We start from the raw sequence: 18,957 nt of genomic DNA, 5'->3' as shown, positions 1-18,957 counted from the left end.
CAGGCTACCGATCTGTTCATTCTGAAACGTCGTAAGTGCTGTTTCTACATGTGACAGTTTCGTATGTGAAGTAACTCATATTTATTAGATATTTTAGTAACGCAGCATTTATGTTCATCTCTTGTCATTACCCTAATCCTTTCATATTCAAAGCGCAGTCTTGGCTGATCATAACCTTTCGAAAATGTGACCGAATGTCTCTGGGAATATGGACAAGCTGGTTATCAGATTAGTCGCCATCTTCACCTTCAACGGTCACCTCAAATATTATCATGATCCAGGGGTTTTGTTTCCTTTAAAAAAATACGGTCATATTATTTTTTCTAAAAAGGAAACTTTACTCAGGTCATAACTTGGTAGCTTCTGTTAAGTGGGGAGAATACAAATACCCACGGTTATTGTCAGTTGGATATAAATTGTAGACGAATGTGTAATGGATGGGTAAGGGATGGAGTGATGGGAAATGCGGACGTAAGCTAAGATTAATGGGGGACTTTTCACTAAAACATGATTCTATGGCGGCCATTTTGCACGTCAAAGTGAATTACAAAACTCTCAAAAGAGTTTCATCCGGGCAATACAAAGCAAATTCATGGGACGTTGACAGCCCTCTCAATTAGCATATTACTGTTCATCCAGATCAGGCTTTTGAGCTCTTTTGGGTATTTGAGCGGCTTCTAAAGGTTTCCGTCATACGGGTATCGTTCATGGCCGAATGACCAGCTTCGGTCGCTGCCCAAGGTATGATACGGTTGTGCCTAGTGCATGATGGGAAGGACTTCCGGAACGCACGTCGAAATCCGTCGCCCATGAAGGCATAGACGAAGGGGTTCACGCAGGAGTTGAAGAAGGACAGAGTATGTGCAATGAGCTTGATGTTGTAGAGGACTTGAGTCTTCGGGAATTTGGGATGGAAGTGGTAGGCAAGGCTGAAGGCGTGAATGGGAAGCCAGAGTGATGCGAACAGAATGACCACTATGGCCACCATCTTGGCGACCTTACGACGGCGTCGGTCATGCGTAGTGTTACCGGAAGTCCCCTCGCTAACCGCTGGCTGTGGATCCTGCAAGAAAAAAATGGAAGGAAATACATGCATCTTTCCATCTTGTAATGGTTCCGGTTGTGAAGTTCTGGAAAATGAAGGCAAGGGATCATGTTGACATGTTTACACTGTCTCTAAAAATTGTGGGAGTTGTTTGTTGTTGATAACGTCTCTCAGCAATGTACCAGCTATATGACATAAATATATAAGACCGGGAGCTTCCTGAATATAGATCTACACAGATGTGACACGATTACTTCCTTCAACCATGTCAACAAGCCTGACAACCGATCCCGTTTATTGACTCCCACGACAAACATTAGTTGCTGAAAAGCAATTCTAACCTGGATCTTCAGTTGTCATTTTTCGTAAAAACCAAACGGACCATTCGGAAGCGACCTTTCAGGATATTAATGTACTTGAAACGCACTTCGATTTCAAATCGAAATTGAGGGTTTGGTGCACAAATACCTTCACACCCAAACCTGACATTTCCAGCTAGGAACTTTGATATTGCTCTTGTTTTTCCATCGATACTGAAAAAGAGACTTTGGCTTAATCGGCTGACTTTTCGGAAACCTATCAACTCCTTGAGAAGACATGTCAATGACATGCTCCATATCACCATTACCTAATCACACACACACACACACACACACACACACACACACACACACACACACACACACACACACACACACACACACACACACACACACACACACACACACACACTCACACACACACACACTCCACACTCACAACACACTCACACTCACAAACACACACTCACAAACACACACACATCCCACCATATTTTCGATATTGTTCCCTGTCACTGTATCTCCAATATCCTCATCGAATAATAAACATGTTTATGGGTTATAGAAAGTCGCTAGCCTTCAGGCATGTGAGTGAGTGAGTGAGTATGGTTTTACGCTGCTTTTAGCAATATTCCAGCAATATCACGGCGGGGGGCACCAGAAATGGGCTTTACACAATGTACCCATGTTGGGAATCGAACCCGGGCCTTCGCGTGACGAGCGGACGCTTTTACCACTAGGCTACCCCACCGCCCCTTCAGGCATGTCAACTTGTCCCCAGTTAATGTCGTGATATATCTGGACTTCTAATCAAGGTAACTGACGCTTCTGTGAAATTTGTGACCTTTAAAAATATGTTCCCTCAAGCTTCCGGATTATCAAATAACAAACTGTATCACCACATTTCATTTCCTGGTCTGAGACAGTGAACTCCTAACATCTCAGCATCCACCATATCCTTATTATCCCCAAAGGCAATGAAAACATTGGAATTCTTTTATTCAATTTTCACAAACAAGTTATTTGCATTGTATCAGATGAATTCCAGATAACCATGCGTGTCAAAACGTACTCAGAGAGAGAGAGAGAGATGTTGACGGTACCTACGGAAATACTAAATACTTCGAGTTGTCCGAGGTTCGACACATCCGATAAAATACACAACTGTAGAAAGAGTACGAGGTAAACAAGCTTCTACTTCGAGACAACATAGGTTCGTCTGATCAAAGTTCGATACAACGGTGTTTAACTGCATATAACTGTCTTTAAAATTCTTTAATTATTTTCGTCACACTTTCTTTTCCAAACGAGTTCAGCATATGAAAACAGCGTCTCGTAAGCGCTCTTAGGAGAAGTCCCCAGGCAATATGTCGGAAATATTTTCGGGGAAAGTATGGCCATCAAGCTTTCATCCTCTTCCAGTACCCTACCCCAATGCCATCTCTCAACCGAAACATGAAAAACAAATTGATCTGTTTGAATCGGAATACATCTAGCTTCAAACGAAATATGTTCCTCTCTTCCTAAAGAGCTGCTTCCGTGATGATAGCAGATCCCACACACTATCCGCGACATTTGAGGGGGACCCTCACGCTAACCAAAGTTTGACTTATGCTCTCTTTCAGTGAAACACTGCAATTGAAATCCAGCTTGAAATCCCGTCTAACAATGCTTGTTAATCCCCGATGTAATTGAGTGGAAGTAGGTATTTCCAAAAAGAAGAAATACAACTTCCTCCATAAAGGAAGTGTGATATCCTAATTGATATCGACAGGAGATTCCATTGATCCTGGGGGTGTAAAAAGCTATTAAGGTTGTTCTTTTACTAATGGGCGTTTAATGTAACTTTCCGCCATTACGGAGATACTGCCACGGAGGGAGTACTTTGTGTCTCGTCCTGGATGTTGTTGCTTCATCAGCTTCATCTATTGACCAGACACTCTGGACTAAGTTCTTTTCTACCCAGCTTATGTGGGACAAGGAGGTCCTACCGGGATCTGCTGTTCGATTTCAGTATTAAAGTATGGGGGGTGTCTGTAACGTTACTTAGTTCCATGCCAATCAAATCTAGGAAAAGTATGTGTAAATGTCAGGGCATGAGACTTCTATATTTCTATTACATATAATTTTATGTGGTGTGTGTGTTTGTGTTGTCTCTTTCTCTCTCACACACACTGTCTCGCTCTCTTTCTCTCTCTCACACATACACTCTCTTTCTCCCTTTCTCTGTCTGTCTCTCTTTTTCTCTCTCGGTCGCTCTGTGTCTCTCTCCCTCCCTCCTCTCTCTCTCTCTCTCTCTCTCTCTCTCTCTCTCTCTCTCTCTCTCTCTCTCTCTCTCTCTCTCTCTCTCTCTCTCTCTCTCTCTCTCTCTCTCTCTCTCTCTCTCTCGATTATTTACAGACCGCCGCCATATAGCTGGAATAATGCTGAGTGCGGCGTAAAACTAAACTCACTCACTCATTCACCAGTAATTGAATGCAACAGAAGCAACGGCTATTCGACCCTCAAGGATACTTGGACTTCCTACGTATGTCAGATCTATGGCCAGTGTTTCCTGCTTCAATACAGTTTCATTGACAACAATAGTGGTCATCACGCCACTAAGCATCTCTAATGACCATCCAAATCACACATAATTCGAGCATAGTTTGCCGAGCAAATACAGCTATACCAGAAGGCTATATGAAGAGTCGTAAATCAATACAGCCCATCTGTGTGAACACATACACACACGGAAAGAAGTCTTGATTTCTTGTTGGTCAAGAGTACCAAGCGTGACAAGAAGGCAACGTGAGTTAATAACACTATCAGGAACAGTTCATATATGTCAGTGTTGTTGTTGTTGGTGTTGATGTAGGAGTTGGTGTTGGTGTTGATGTTGGTGTTGGTGTTGATGTTGTTGGAGTTGGTGTTGGTGTTGGTGTAGGTGTTGATGTTGGTGTTGGTGTTGATGTTGTTGTTCTTCTTGTTGTTGGTGTTGGTGTAGGTGTTGGTGCAGGTGTAGATGTTGTAGTTAGTGTTGGTGTAGGTGTTGATATAGGTGTGGTGTGATGTTGGTGTAGGTGTTGATGTTGGTGTAGGTGTTGGTGTAGGTGTAGGTGTAGGTGTAGGTGTAGGTGTAGGTGTTGTTGTTGTTGTTCTTGTTGTTGGTGTTGGTGTAGGTGTTGATGTTGGTGTAGGTGTTGATGTTGGTGTAGGTGTTGTGTTGGTGTAGGTGTAGGTGTTGTGTTGGTGTAGGTGTTGATGTTGGTGTAGGTGTTTATGTTGGTGTAGGTGTTGTGTTGATGTTGTGTTGGTGTAGGTGTTGGTGTAGGTGTTGTTTTAATAATAATAATAATAATTGGCTTGTATAGCGCCTAGTTTCCATCCTAGATGCTCAACGGCGCTGCATAACATCGTTAAAAACACAATAAGTGTGAAAAGAGTTCTAATCAGAAGCCATCTTGAAGAAGTAGGTTTTGAGCAAGTTCTTGAATTGTGAATGTGACTCAGTTCGTCTGAGGGTGACTGGAAGATTGTTCCACAGAGCTGGTGCTGCTACAGAAAAGGCTCTATCACCCATTGATGTTTTAGTGCTTGGCTGTGTTAGTCTTAACGTATCTTTTGATCTAAGAGCTCTGGTGGGTACATGCAGATGTACAAGCTGGCGAAGGTAGTCACAGGACTGGTCATCGTAGAGGCAGTTATGAGTCAGTAGCAGAATCTTGAAGTAGATCCTGTACTTTACTGGAAGACAGTAAAGGGATTTCAGAACTGGCGATATATGGTCATGACGATGGGTTCGAGAGACCACACGAGCTGCTGCGTTTTGAATTTTCTGCAATTTAGAAAATGTTGAAGATGCCGTGTTGCAAAAGAGTGAGTTGCAATAGTCCAGCTTTGAGATTACAAGTGTTTGCATTAGGAGCTTTGTTGTCTCGGTGTCTAGGAAGTTGCGGATCTTGCCGATGTTGTAGATGTGAAAGAAACATGACTTGCAGAGGGACTTGACATATTCATCTAGGGACATGTTGGACTGGAAGATGATTCCCAGACTTCTGGCTGAGTTTGAGGTCTTCACATCCTCAGTTCCTATCTTGAGCGTGATTCCAGGTGGCATCTTCTGCAGCTGTTGCCGTGAGCCTATGGCAAGGAACTGAGTCTTGCTGTCGTTCAACTTCAAATAGTTGACAGCCATCCATTCCCGGATATCCATTATGCAGCGTTCGATCTTATGAACTCCTTGTGAAACTTCTGATGGTTTGATGGAAATATACAACTGATTATCGTCAGCGTAGAGATGGAATTTTAGGGAATGACTTCTCACGATGTCTCCAATTGGTAAAATGTACAAGCTGAAGAGGAGGGGTCCCAGAACAGAACCCTGTGGCACTCCATAGCGAACCAATGATGGTATTGAGATTTTGTCACCAATCTTTACTGACTCTGTCCGAGAAGAAAGATACGATTTTACCCACTGCAGTGCCGTTCCTGTGAGTCCAACGCTGGTCTCTAGCCGCCTGAAGAGGATACAGTGATCGATGGTATCGAAAGCCGTTTTGTTGTTAGTGTTGGTGTTGTTTGGGTTGGGGTGGGGGGTATTGGTGCTGTTGGTGTTGGTGCTGTTGTTGTGTTGGTGTAGATGTTGATGTTGGTGTAGGTGTAGGTGTAGGTGTAGGTGTAGGTGTAGGTGTAGGTGTAGGTGTTGGTGTTGGTGTAGGTGTAGGTGTTGGTGTGGGTGTGGGTGTTGGTGTAGGTGTAGGTGTTGGTGTTGGTGTAGGTGTTGGTGTTGTTGTTCTTGGTGTTGGTGTTGGTGTAGGTGTTGGTGTAGGTGTAGGTGTTGGTGTAGGTGTTGGTGTTGTTGTAGGTGTAGGTGTTGGTGTAGGTGTTGGTGTAGGTGTAGGTGTAGGTGTAATTGTGGAGTTGTAGTTGTAGTTGTAGGTGTAGGTGTAGGTGTTGGTGTAGGTGTTGATGTTTGTGTAGGTGTTGGTGTAGGTGTTGTTGTAGGTGTTGTGTTAGTGTAGGTGTTGGTGTAGGAGTTGGTGTAGGTGTTGCGTTAGTGTAGGTGTTGGTGTAGGAGTTGGTGTAGGTGTTGTGTGGGTGTAGGTGTAGGTGTAGGTGTAGGTGTAGGTTGTGGGTGTTGGTGTAGGTGTTGGTGTTGGTGTAGTGTTGGTGTTTGTGTAGAGTGTAGGTGTAGGTGTAGGTGTAGGTGTGTAGGTGGTGTGGTGTTGGTGTTGGTGTTGGTGTAAGGTGTTTGGTGTTGGTGTAGGTGTTGGTGTTAGTGTTGTTGGTGTAGGTGTTGGTGTAGGTAGTTAGGTGTTGGTGTTGGTGTAGATGTTGGTGTTGGTGTAGAGTGTAGAGTGTTGGTGTAAGTGTTTGTGTTGTGTAGGTGTTGGTGTTGGTGTTGGTGTTGGTGTTGGTGTTGGTGTTTGTGTAGGTGTAGGTGTAGGTGTAGAGTGTTGGTGTTGGTGTTGGTGTAGAGTGTTGGTGTTGGTGTGTTGGTGTAGGTGTTGTGTAGGTGTTGGTGTTGGTGTAGGAGTGTTAGAGTGTTGGTGTTGGTGTAGAGTGTAGAGTGTGGTAAGTGTAGGTGTAGGTGTTGGTGTTGGTGTTGTGTTGTGTTGGTGTTGGTGTAATACAGTGTAGGTGTAGGTGTAGAGTAGGTTGTTGTGTGTAGCCAGGTGTAGGTGTAAGAGTGTTGGTGTTGGTGTAGAGTGTAAGTGTTGTTAATTATTTGTGTTGGTGTTGGTGTGTTGGTGTAGGTGTAGAGTGTAGGTGTAGGTGTTGGTGTTGGTGTAGGGTGTAAGTTGAGTAGGTGTGGAGTGTTGGTGTGTTATGTGTAAGTGTAGATGTAGAGTGTAGTGTGTTTAGTGTTGGTGTTGGTGTTGGTGTAGGTGTTGTTAGTGTTGGTGTTGGTGTTGGTGTAGAGGTGTTTGTGTGGGTGTGGGTGTAGGGTGTAGAGTGTAGGTGTTGGTGTTAGTGTAGGTGTTGGTGTAGAGTGTTGGTGTAGGAGTGTGGTGTAGGTGTAGGTGTAGAGTGTGTAGTGTTAGTGTTTGGTGTTGGTGTTGGTGTTGGTGTGTAGGTGTAAGTGGGTGTGTGTTAGAGTGTAGGTAAGTGTAGAGTGTGAGTGTAGGTGTTAGTGTTAGTGTTTGAGTGTTGGTGTAGGTGTTAGGTGTAGGTGTAGGTGTAGGTGTTGGTGTTGTGTAGGTGTAGGTGTTAGTGTTGAGTGTGGAGTGTAGGTGTTGAGTGTTGATGTTGGTGTTAGTGTTGGTGTTGGGTGGTGTTGGTTAGTATTGTGGTGTTGTTAGTATTTAGGTGTAGAATGTGTGGAGTGTTAGGTGTTGGTGTATGTTAGTGTGTAGGTGTTGGTGTAAGTGTTGGTGTAGGTGTTAGTGTAAGTAGTGTAGAGTATTGTATTGGTGTTGTGTGTAGGTGTTGGTGTAGAGTGTTTGAGTGTGAGTGTTGGTGTAGAGTGTTGGTGTTGATAGTGGTGTTGGTGTGTGGTGTTGGTGTAGGTGTAGGTGTAGGTGTAGGTGTAGGTGTTGGTGTGGGGTGTAGGTGTAGGTGTTGTTGTGTGTTGTGTGGTGTAGGTGTTTGGTGTTGGTGTTGGTGTTGGTGTTGGTGTTGGTGTAGGTGTTGGTGTTGGTGTTGGTGTTGGTGTTGGTGTTGGTGTGGTGTTGGTGTAGGTGTAGGTGTAGGTGTAGGTGTGGTGTGGTGGAGTGTGGTGTGGGTGTTGGTGTTGTGTGGTGTTGGTGTAGGTGTTGGTGTTGGTGTTGGTGTAGGTGTTGGTGTTGGTGTTGGTGTAGGTGTTGGTGTAGGTGTTGGTGTTGGTGGTGCTGGTGTAGGTGTATGGTGTAGGTGTTGGTGTTGGTGTGTAGGTGTGGGTGTAGGTGGTGTGTGGTGTTGGTGTGTGGTGTTGGTGTTGGTGTGTTGGTGTTGGTGTGTTGGTGTTGGTGTTGGTGTTGGTGTTGGTGTAGGTGTAGGTGTAGGTGTTGGTGTTGGTGTTGGTGTTGGTGTTGGTGTTGGTGTAGGTGTTGGTGTAGGTGTTGGTGTTGCTGTTTGTGTTTGTGTAGGTGTTGGTGTAGGTGTTGCTGTTACTGTTTGTGTAGGTGTTGGTGTTGGTGTTGGTGTAGGTGTTGGTGTTGGTGATGGTGTTGATGTTGGTGTTGGTGTAGGTGCTGGTGTTGGTGTTGGTGTAGGTGTTTGTGTAGGTGTAGTTGTTGATGTTGGTGTTTGTGTTGGTGTAGGTGTTGGTGTAGGTGTAGTTGTTGATGTTGATGTTGGTGTTGGTGTAGCTGGAGGTAGTGGTGGTGGTGTTGGTCTTGGTGGTGGTTTTGTTGTTGGTGGTGTTGGAGTAAGAATTGGTGGTGTTGACGTGGTTGGAGTTGATGGAGTTGGTGTTGTCTGTGTTGTGGGTGTTGTTGGTCTTGATGTTGGTCTTTGTAGTAATTGTGATGCAAAAATGACCTTTCCCTAATGCCCATCACAATGTCGAATCACCCCACTCCCAACATACGTTTAGTCCATGACCATCCCAATATGTGCATTATGTATCATTATTCCCCCCGAGATAATTTCGGTGACCCTCACCTGCATCCCTCCCCGTGCGGTAAGGACGTGCAACATCCTGGTAAGGACGTGCAACCACCACACGATAACAGCCGGATGCAATAGGACCTGGGAGTAATGCAGGGTTTCTTTACCGCTGATCACGACTAGGACAGTTAAAGAGTCATATTGATTTCTACCATAGCGTAACGAAAGCGTTACAAGTCCAGCCCTCAATCAACGTGACCTATATAAGATTTGTTTTCTCCATTTCTTTATAACACTATTATATATAACAGAATTTATGAGGAACTCCTCTCAGTACAGTTGCACCTATTCCCCACATTGTATGTTATGTCTTAACCTTAAAAAACAGCCCAATATACCTTTGCGTTTTATGTCTGAACTATAAAAACAGTCCCAAAAAACGTTTCACTTTTAATCGAAATCAAACCCCCACCCTTTTTAAGACTTGTGGTGTTAAATAACAATGGTGTGTTATACTATAACTCACGTTCACTTTCATTGCTAAGTTAGGCAAAGGTTTGTTTATGAAACACAAAATCCTCCACAGAAATAATATGGAGTGGTTCTATCATGTTTTCATATGGTTGTGTCTTTCTCTACGGTAATACAATATATCCATTCTACTAGTCTTTGCAGTGTCTGCAGATGACATTTGTAATGTCGTTATTTTAAGGCAGGGATCGTTAAGTGACAGACACAAAAAGGTATACACTTGAAAATTGGATTTGATAAAAATAGTGACAACCGTTATCAAAACGTCATGGAAACACTACAAACATATATGTACATATGTATGTATAGCTAAAACACAGCTGTGATAATAGTGTCAAGTGAGTGAGAGAGTAAGTTTAGTTTTACGCCACACTCAGCAATATTCCAACTATATGGCGGCGGTCTGTAAATAATCGAGTCTGGACCAGACAATCCAGTGATCAACGGAGCATCGAGTCACCAAGTCAGCGAGTCTGACCATCCGATCCCGTTAGTCGCCTCTTACGACAAGCATGGATTACTGAAGATCAGTATTCTAACCCGGACCTTCACGGGTCGATAATGGTGTTGACTCCACAAACATACAAATCTGTTGGTTTTGCGTTTGTTTTTTTCCTTTTCAGAAATCATCACACACACGCTTCCTGCTCGAAAATGTTTAACACTTTCTATGTACCACACAGGGGATAAGGACCCCACATGGCTGCAATGTGTGAAAGCCTATTTCTTGTGTCCCCCGCTGTAATATTGCTGGAATATTGCTCAAAGCGGCGTAAAACTAAACTCACTCACTCATGGTCGATTGCGGCCCGTGAAGATCCGGGGTAGAATAGGTCTTCAGCAACCCACGCTTGCCACAAAAGGCGACTATGCTTGTCGTAAAGGCTACTAACGGGATCGGGTGGTCAGGCTCGCTGAGTTGGTTGACACATGTCATCGGTTCCCAATTGCGCAGATCGATGCTCATGCTGTTCATCACTGGATTGTCTGGTCCAGACTCGATTATTTACAGACCGCCGCCATATAGCTGGAATATTGCTGAGTGTGGCGTTAAGCAACAAACGTACAAAATAAATAGTCATATTGTTTGCATGCCAACAACCAACCAGCCACTCATCAACACAGGTTCATTATTGACTGTGATTTGTTTTGATGAACTTCTCTCTGAAAGTAGTGTAAACCGATACCTGTACTAGGTCTAAATATTGCTGAGTGCGGCGTAAAACTAAACTCACTCACTCACTCATGGTCGATTGCGTTGTTCTTGCGTCTGTCTTGGTGCTGTGACTATATGCTAGTGATTCACCAACACATGCTCATATCGATCTGTGCAGTCGATGATATGTGTGAACCAAGTCAGCGAACCTGACTACCCGATCCCGTTAGTCGCCTCTTACGGTAAGCATGGGTTCGTGAATATCAGTTCTAACCCGGATCTTCACGGGTGTATATGTTCATAGTTGGAATAGCACAATACACTCTACCTTTAGCAGACGTTTGTTATGACTGTGGAAGCTATGATTTTGTTGTTTTTATTTGGGGTTACGCCATTCGTGACCACGCGTTATATTCCGGGACCAGCCAAAGAGAGAGTCTTCTCGGTGTTTACGGAAAGGGGCGAGTGGTGACGATTGGTGTGAGACAGTGAAGTTGGCGAATGCGCTGTTCTCATGTGGCATCTGGGAGTTATGGCGGGATTACAGTTTGAGACGTTTCATTATCACACTGTATACAAGATGCATGTATTCGGTGGCGGAGATTTGTTGCTTTTATTTTCCTGTCGGGTGAAAGGAATCTAGGGTTGTGTCAGGGATGAGATCGTGTCATTTGTTTTAGCCATGGAACAGAGCACCATACGCAGCACTCGAAGAATAAGTGAATTTAGTTTTACGCCGCTTTTAGCAATATTCTAGCAATATCACGGCGGGGGACACCAGAAATGGGCTTCACCCATGTGGGGAATCGAACCCATGTCTTCGGCGTGACGAACGAACGCTTTAACCACTAGGCTACCCCACCGTCCCGAAGAATACAGAACATACGATACCTTCGTAGAATTGTTGAAATACTTTTCAATAATCTGTTTACTCTCGGAGATTCGAGGCAACGTAATCATAAAGACATGTACGTGTTTTTTGTGTGCGTGCGTGCGTGCGTGCGTGCGTTCGTGCGTGCGTGTGTGTGTGTGTGGTCGGTTTGGTGGATGGAATGTTTGTGACTTTCTACTGTCCAGGACGGATCACATGCTGTGCGCGATGGGCGTCTTGGGATTAGAGTTACATTCTATCATGAAATTAATCTCCACGAAATCATATCAAATAAACATTCTCTTCTCACAAGAAAGTTTACCGTGACATTAGTTAAGGCATGAGCCACAGGAGGATCATCGTCGTGGACACAAGATATATCACGATGTTGTGACATGATAAGCAGGCTGTAAAATATGGTCAAAAGAATATGTTTATGTCGAAATTTGTTCGTCATATTGGTTTCCATAGGGCCTTTCTTCAATAACACAGAATGTTCCTACTGCGTGAATTTAACATAACAGTTTAAAGTAAAGAAATCAGAGTGAGTGAGTGAGTATAGTGTTACGCCGCAAACAGCAATATTCCAGATATATGGTATGTAAATAATCGAGTCTGGACCAGACAATCCAGTGATCAATAGCAGGAACATCGATCTACGCAATTGGGATACGATGACATGTGTCAACCAAGTCAGCGAGCCTGACCACCCGATCCCCCTACCGACATGAATGGGTTGCTGAAGATGAATTCTAACCCGGATCTTCACAGGTAAAGAAATCAGATGATTTTAAAAGTTCGTATACTTATTGGTGGTATCACCTTGTTCTTTGGAACGGTGTTCTATTGTACTAAGCCACTGGATGGTCAAACCTTAGATTTCCCTTTTACACCAATCTAATAATTCAGTGTAGCATTCTGTGCTTATGACGTCATCCATCTTTCACAATAGTCTACTATGACGTGAAAGTCAGGATACACTCATTTATCAAGCTGTGTTTAAAACCGTTTAAAGTCTCGATTTTAGACGAGGATTTATTCAATATGGCAGTTGCTGTCCTTGATTACTCCCGGAACAAATTTATGTGAGTGAGTTTAGTTTTACGCCGCTTTTAGCAATATTGCAGCAATATCACAGCGGGGACACCAGAAATGGACTTCACACATAGTACCAATGTGGGGATCGAACCCGGGTCTTCGACGTGATGAGCGAACGCTTTAACCACTTGGCTACCCCATCACCCCGGATATGAGATTCGAACGAATTACGAAACAATCGGCACGCCTAAAGGATACATCTCTGCATAGCAAATCTCGTCGTATAATACAGCTGCGTTATTTGTCCCCAAGTCAATAATCGGAACTGACAACAGAATCATTCAACAATAAATATGGATGAAGATGGAGGCGTGTTCACTCACGTTGTCTCGCCGAGTGGTGACCTTGTTCTTCCACAGATGTTTTAGGATGAGGGTGTAGCAGAGGATGATGACGGTGAGCGGGAGGACGTAGGTTGCCATGACAACCGCCACGGTGACACCCCTCTGCCAGCGTGGGTCGGGCCATTCCGCCTTGCAGTAGACACGGGGGCCGCGGTAGTAGTCGGTGACGACGCGGTAGTAGAGGATGTAGGGAGTGCTCAGCGAAAACGAAGCTGGAAATAACAATATGGTTCTATTATAGCACACAAACACGCATAAGGGGATATTTTGTCTTATCAGATGTGGGCGTACAGTGCTAAATATGCTGAATTTAGACCTAGTACAGGTATCGGTTTACACTACTTTCAGAGAGAAGTTCATCAAAACAAATCACAGTCAATAATTAACGCAACGTGAACCTGTGTTGATGAGTGGCTGGTTGGTTGTTGCCTTGCAAACAATATGACTATTTATTTTGTTCGTTTGTTGCTTAACGCCACACTCAGCAATATTCCAGCTATATGGCGGCGGTCTGTAAATAATCGAGTCTGGACTAGACAATCCAGTGATCAACACCATGAGCATCGATCTACACAATAGGGATACGATGACATGCGCCAACCGAGTCAGCGAGCCTGACCACCCGATCCCGTTAGTCGCCTCTTACGACAAGCATGGGTTACTGAAGACCAATTCTTACCCGGATCGTCATGTCAAAAGATTCGAACCCGGGTCTTCGGGAAGAAAGGTCGATCCACTGCAGAAAATGCGCACTATAGCTGTACAATGTATATCGTATTCAGACCGCCTCCCTGGCGTAGTGGTTAGAGCGTCCGCCCGGAGAGCGGAAGGTCGCGGGTTCGATCCCCGACCGCGTCATACCAAAAAGACGTTAAAATATGGTACTTGTTGGTCCCTGCCTGGCGCTCGGCATTAATGGGTACAACAAGGACTGGTCGACTCGGAATCAGTATAATGTGTCTGAGTGGGGTATTCATGTTTCACTGCGGCATGGTATCTCAGTGGGCTGTCACTATAAAACCAGCTTCAGTCTGGGCTAGTACAAGCAGCCGCACATACACATACACACGCATGCACGTCGTCACATGAGCGAAATATTCTCAAGCACGACGTTAAACCCAATTTCACCTCACCTTCACCGTATATCGTATTCTCAGACTGGCCAGACATCGTTATTCACAGTTTTTAAACCGATATATTCTTTCTTACTCGCTTACCCCGGAATATGTGTGTTATATTTCATCGAAAGTTGATTTGGAATGTAGTTCCCATTAAACTCGCCATCTTGTGATACCAAACCTACCTCGGTGGTTAGCACATTACATCACGGTCCTTTCAGTGTGAATGTGGAAGTAATTGTGTTGAGACTCACTCACTCACTCACTCACTCACTCACTCACTCACTCACTCACTCACTCACTCACTCACTCACTCACTCACTCACTCACTCACTCACTCACTCACTCACTCACTCACTCACTCACTCACTCACTCACTCACTCACTCACTCACTCAGAACCAGTCTAACGTCACCTAGTATGGTGTCCATGTAAAACAGCGGCATGGGGTCTCGCTGGGACAGCACTATTAAACTGTCATTTGTCCGAAATAATACAATCAGACACACACCCAATACAAATCCTATTTCCCACCTCAAGTATTACTCTGAAAAAAACGCGTAATATTATAAACGCTCAAAATACACGCATAAAACACGTTAGGCAATGAAACCAGCTGCCAAGTCACGGGACAGAATACCAGTCAAGGTCTGGCTAACAGGGGATACAAAACAATCCTTACTTCGCGGAAGTTTTACGTAAGAAAGTGTTTCGCTTTGTGTACCATAAACCCTAGAGAGTAGTTTTACACGTGGCTGTGAATTTATTACAGATATAATCCCTACTTTCGTGCTTTTTCCACAGATTGACTTAGAATATTTAAAGTTGAGACACACTTTGAGTCAGGCCCCTGAGACCAATTTCAGTTGACACTGTGTTTGACGATGCTCGGTGGATGAATTTGGTATAAGTGTCTACGTTTGTGAAAATATATTTTTCAATTTAATCAGTCGGGGTGTAATCCACATGGGAGGAGATGTAATATTTTTGTTAAAGAATGTGATAATTGGAATAAAGAAATGTCATTATTATGTCACTAAAATATGCTAAACGCTTATAAATTCAGCGTCATAGGTTTCATCCTCACTAATGCCTGACTATTGTAAGAAAAGGTTTTGAAACTAATGTGTTTTCTTCTGTTACCGAGGGCATTTTTTCATTATACTTTTTATGCCATTCAAGTTGTGCAGTGGACAAATGAAAAAGGTATTTTATGGCCGCTTCATGTTGTATGGTAGTTAAAGTGAAAAGCTTTGGTTTAATGCCTCTTTAAGGGGCGTTGGGGCGGTAGGGTAGCATAGACGTTGAAGTGTTCGCTCGTCACGCCGAAAACCCGGATTCGATTCCTCTCCTGGGTACAACCGCCATATAGCTGGAATATTGCTGAGTGTGGCATAAAACTCAACTCACTCAACTCACTCACTCCCGCGGAAGGTCGCGGGTTCGATCCCCGACCGCGTCATACCAAAAGACGTTAAAATATGGTACTTGTTCGTCCCTGCCTGGCGCTCGGCATTAATGGGTACAACAAGGACTGGTCGGCTCGGAGTCAGTATAATGTGTCTGAGTGGGGTATTCATGCTTCACTGCGGCATGGTATCTCAGTGGGCTAGCACTATAAAACCAGCTTCAGTCTGGGCTAGTACAAGCAGCCGCACATACACACACACACGCATGCACGTCGTCATATGAGCGAAATATTCTCAAGCACGATGTAAAACCCATTTTCACCTCACCTCACTCACTCCTGGGTACAATGTGTGAACCCCAATTCTGGTGTCCCCCACCGTGATATTGCTAGAATATTGCTAAAAGCGACGTAAAACTTAACTCACCCACTAACTCACATGAGAGTCTCTGTATGACACATGCGATGTTACTTGTTCATCGAAATACACAGGTACTAGACATCCAAATGATGATGATGATGAAGTTTAAACTAAAAGTAAGGGAACCTGAACTTTCAATTTTGATAATAAGTATAAGCGTTAACAAACGTTTCAAACAGACATCTTATGAACACACCACCATTTCTCTTTATCACCACCTTAAACACAACCCATGAGACACACGTACCTAACGCAGTAGCCCGATACTTGTGTATTGGGTGTCATTTTGACGGTTTTCAAGAAGATCGATAAATCACTGTAGACCATTAATTTTAACAATCATCTTGCATCACACAGGTGTTAGTGTTTGCTTCTAGCTGGTTTTTTTGTTTAAAAATGAAAATCGTATACATGCACATTTTACGTCATACACCAATCATCTTTCAAGAGCGATTACTATACAAACAACTATGGTCATAAGGAAGTGCAAGTGGGGATGCACTCTCAAAACATTCAATAATATCATATCAACATTGACTGACTCCGATACATCTCCCGTTTTTTCAATCGTAAACTGAAAATGAAGTTCCCCTACTCTTTTTAAGAGTATGTTTGTTTGAATGGCATTTTTGTGAGGTTAGTGATTTAATAACGAAGCACACACTTTTCGAATGACTTCTTGTTTAAGATTTAGCTTGATAACAGTGTAAGTATCTACACCGAAACGTCACTCCGCCCATAATCAAGAAGTTGTTATCCAGAAGGTTGTATGGTTCGTTATTAAAGATGATCCATTAGTATCGGATTCGAACCAACGAATTTACTCGATAATGGTTCTTGGTGGGTAGGCACACAAGTGACAAGCTTATCAGGCGTCAGAGTGATATTTTCTTCGTGTGAGTAGTGTTTTGCTTTTGGCAGTTTTCAAAACAATAACATGATAGAGGTCAAGAACGTGCTTTACACGTTGTACCTGTGAGGGGAATTAAACCCGGGTTTTCGGCATGACGAGTGGCATATATAACCACTGGGCTACCCATGCTCCGGTAATATTCTGGTACGCTACCTACCTAACCAGATTCCGATGTTGATGAAGATGGGTACTTTCGGCGTCCTTGACCTCAGGGATCGTATGGGATGGACGATGGCAAAGTAGCGGTCGACGGTCATGGCGGTCAGTGTAAGACACGTAGCCAGCAGGTTCACCTGAAGGTCATTAGAGGAAACAATATAACTGTCTTACAATATGTAATCAGTGATGAAAAACTATTTTGTCTGAAAATATTGAATCGACGTTTCACTCATGGAAAATACACTTTATGAATCAATGGTATCCCAGCATGGTTCCCGGAGTCTGCCTCGATAACGCTTTGAAGCGTTAGTGCAGCAGACTCCGGGAACCAGGTTGATGCTTTTCTCGATTGTCATCACAACGCACGGGAAGGCAAAATGCAATAGGCAGTAATGCATGATGCTAAAATGTAACGTGCAAGAAATGGATGTTCGATGGTGTTGAATTGATACGAATTGCAACGCTTCTGTTTTGTACCTTAGGTTTGTATTTTCAGCTTGGAACCGTATTGATAAGGCGTAGATTTGGGTGTTTACTTTCAGCTGAAGTGAGTGATTGCTTATGGAATATCTGATCGTTTCATACAGTACCTATGCACATATATACTTGGCAGAACTGTCGGTGGCATTTTAGTAAGTTGGTTGGTTAGTTTGTTGTTTAACGGTGGTGGTCTGTAATGGTGGTGGTTTAATATGGCGGTGGTCTGTAAATACTCGAGTCTGGACCAGACCATCCAGTGATCAAAACCATGAACATCGATCAACGCAATAGGGATACGATGACATGTGTCAACCAACTCAGCGAGCCTGACCACCCGATCCCGTTAGTCGCCTCTTACGACAATCATGGGTTATTAGTGAAGACAAATTCTAACCCGAACCTTCATGCAACATATCAACCACTGGAATGCTAATTACATTTTTTGACGAAGAGCTCTAGCATCTTACATCATGTATTTCCTAACATTATATGCTACATGATGACACACCACAACACGGCAGTCTAGAACTTGATTCAACAACATGCTGTTGATAAGGTTGTTCATGATTTAAGGTACATACTTCTTTTCTGATATTCATGTAGACATGGATACAATATATATAGTTTCTTTCTTGTGTTAGTGAGTCCACAAAAGTCCCTTTCTAACCTCAATTATTCCGTTAATCATGATTGAACTGGCTAATGATCATCACTTATGTCATGTGTTTGGTCGTGGAAATTTGTATTGAAGAATGATCAAGTGGTCAAGATTCGCATTTACAAGGTTCAAGTACTAGTTTAGCCCTCAACTCCGATGTATTCATGCATTTTGTCACTAACGAGATTCGTATTTACAAGGTTCAAGTTTAGCCCTCAACTCAGATGTACCCATGCATTTGTCACTAACGAGATTCGTATTTACAAGGTTCAAGTTTTGCCCTCGATTCAGATGTACCCATGCATTTTGTCACTAACGAGATTCGTATTTACAAGCTACATGTAACATTGTGTATCCATAATGACGTTCAAATGTAGCACTGAACTCAGGTTATCATATTTCGTGACTACGATGCTCGTATTAACGAGGTTCGAGTTTATCCCTCAACTCACATGTATCATGTACTGGGTCAGCTTGCACACGTCGTTCCCGTACAGCCAGTCCAGAGATCCGTACATCGACGTTGTGAGCGAAACCACGATCGTCATGAACGCAAAGTCCGCAATTGCGAGGTTGATTACAAAATAACTTGTCGCCGATCTGTCGCCATGGCAACACATGACATATATGACGATCAGGTTGCCTAGGGAACCGACGGCGATGATGATACCCCAGATGACCGTGATGAGCATGACGTGGAGGGCGGTAACCATAGAGGAATCTTCGGTGAAGGTCACGTTGGCAGAGGTGACGGACACGTTCGCGGTGATGTCGTAAAAAGACACCGAGGTCGTCTCCATGCTGTCCCTAAAATAAAGAAACACAAGTGAAAGCATGACGCTGCGGTGGATCAAAACCCCGACCTTCCCATCGCCGGGCGCACGTCTCTCAACAAGACCAGGGACGCCGTCAGTTAGGCCATG

At 43.7% G+C, this 18,957-nt stretch overlaps 1 protein-coding gene across 1 annotated transcript; it reads right to left on the bottom strand.

Moving 5' to 3' along the window:
• Nucleotides 1-322: 322 nt before the first annotated feature.
• On the bottom strand, nt 323-18,834 carry LOC124264928 (G-protein coupled receptor 54-like). The gene is made up of 5 exons (XM_046699709.1): nt 18,487-18,834; nt 16,895-17,030; nt 12,857-13,089; nt 5,255-5,728; nt 323-1,063 (listed from the first exon to the last, which is right to left on the bottom strand). Exons 1-5 carry the CDS (start codon nt 18,832-18,834, stop codon nt 641-643), a joined length of 1,614 nt encoding a protein of 537 aa, XP_046555665.1. The 3' UTR covers nt 323-640.
• Nucleotides 18,835-18,957: the final 123 nt, after the last annotated feature.

This window comes from Haliotis rubra, unplaced genomic scaffold, assembly GCF_003918875.1.
Source record: "Haliotis rubra isolate DU_JTF1 unplaced genomic scaffold, ASM391887v1 Scf95, whole genome shotgun sequence".
Classification (NCBI taxonomy): domain Eukaryota; kingdom Metazoa; phylum Mollusca; class Gastropoda; order Lepetellida; family Haliotidae; genus Haliotis; species Haliotis rubra.
This window is presented reverse-complemented; position numbering and strand designations above follow the sequence as displayed.

Coding starts and splice junctions, on each gene's coding strand:
- LOC124264928 (XM_046699709.1), bottom strand. CDS start 18,834: ATGGAGACGACCTCGGTGTCTTTTTACGACATCACCGCGAACGTGTCC. Junction 17,031..18,486: donor TGACCCAGTACATGATACAT/GTGAGTTGAGGG, acceptor AATGACCTTCAG/GTGAACCTGCTGGCTACGTG. Junction 1,064..5,254: donor AGCTCCTAATGCAAACACTT/GTAATCTCAAAG, acceptor TTTTTCTTGCAG/GATCCACAGCCAGCGGTTAG.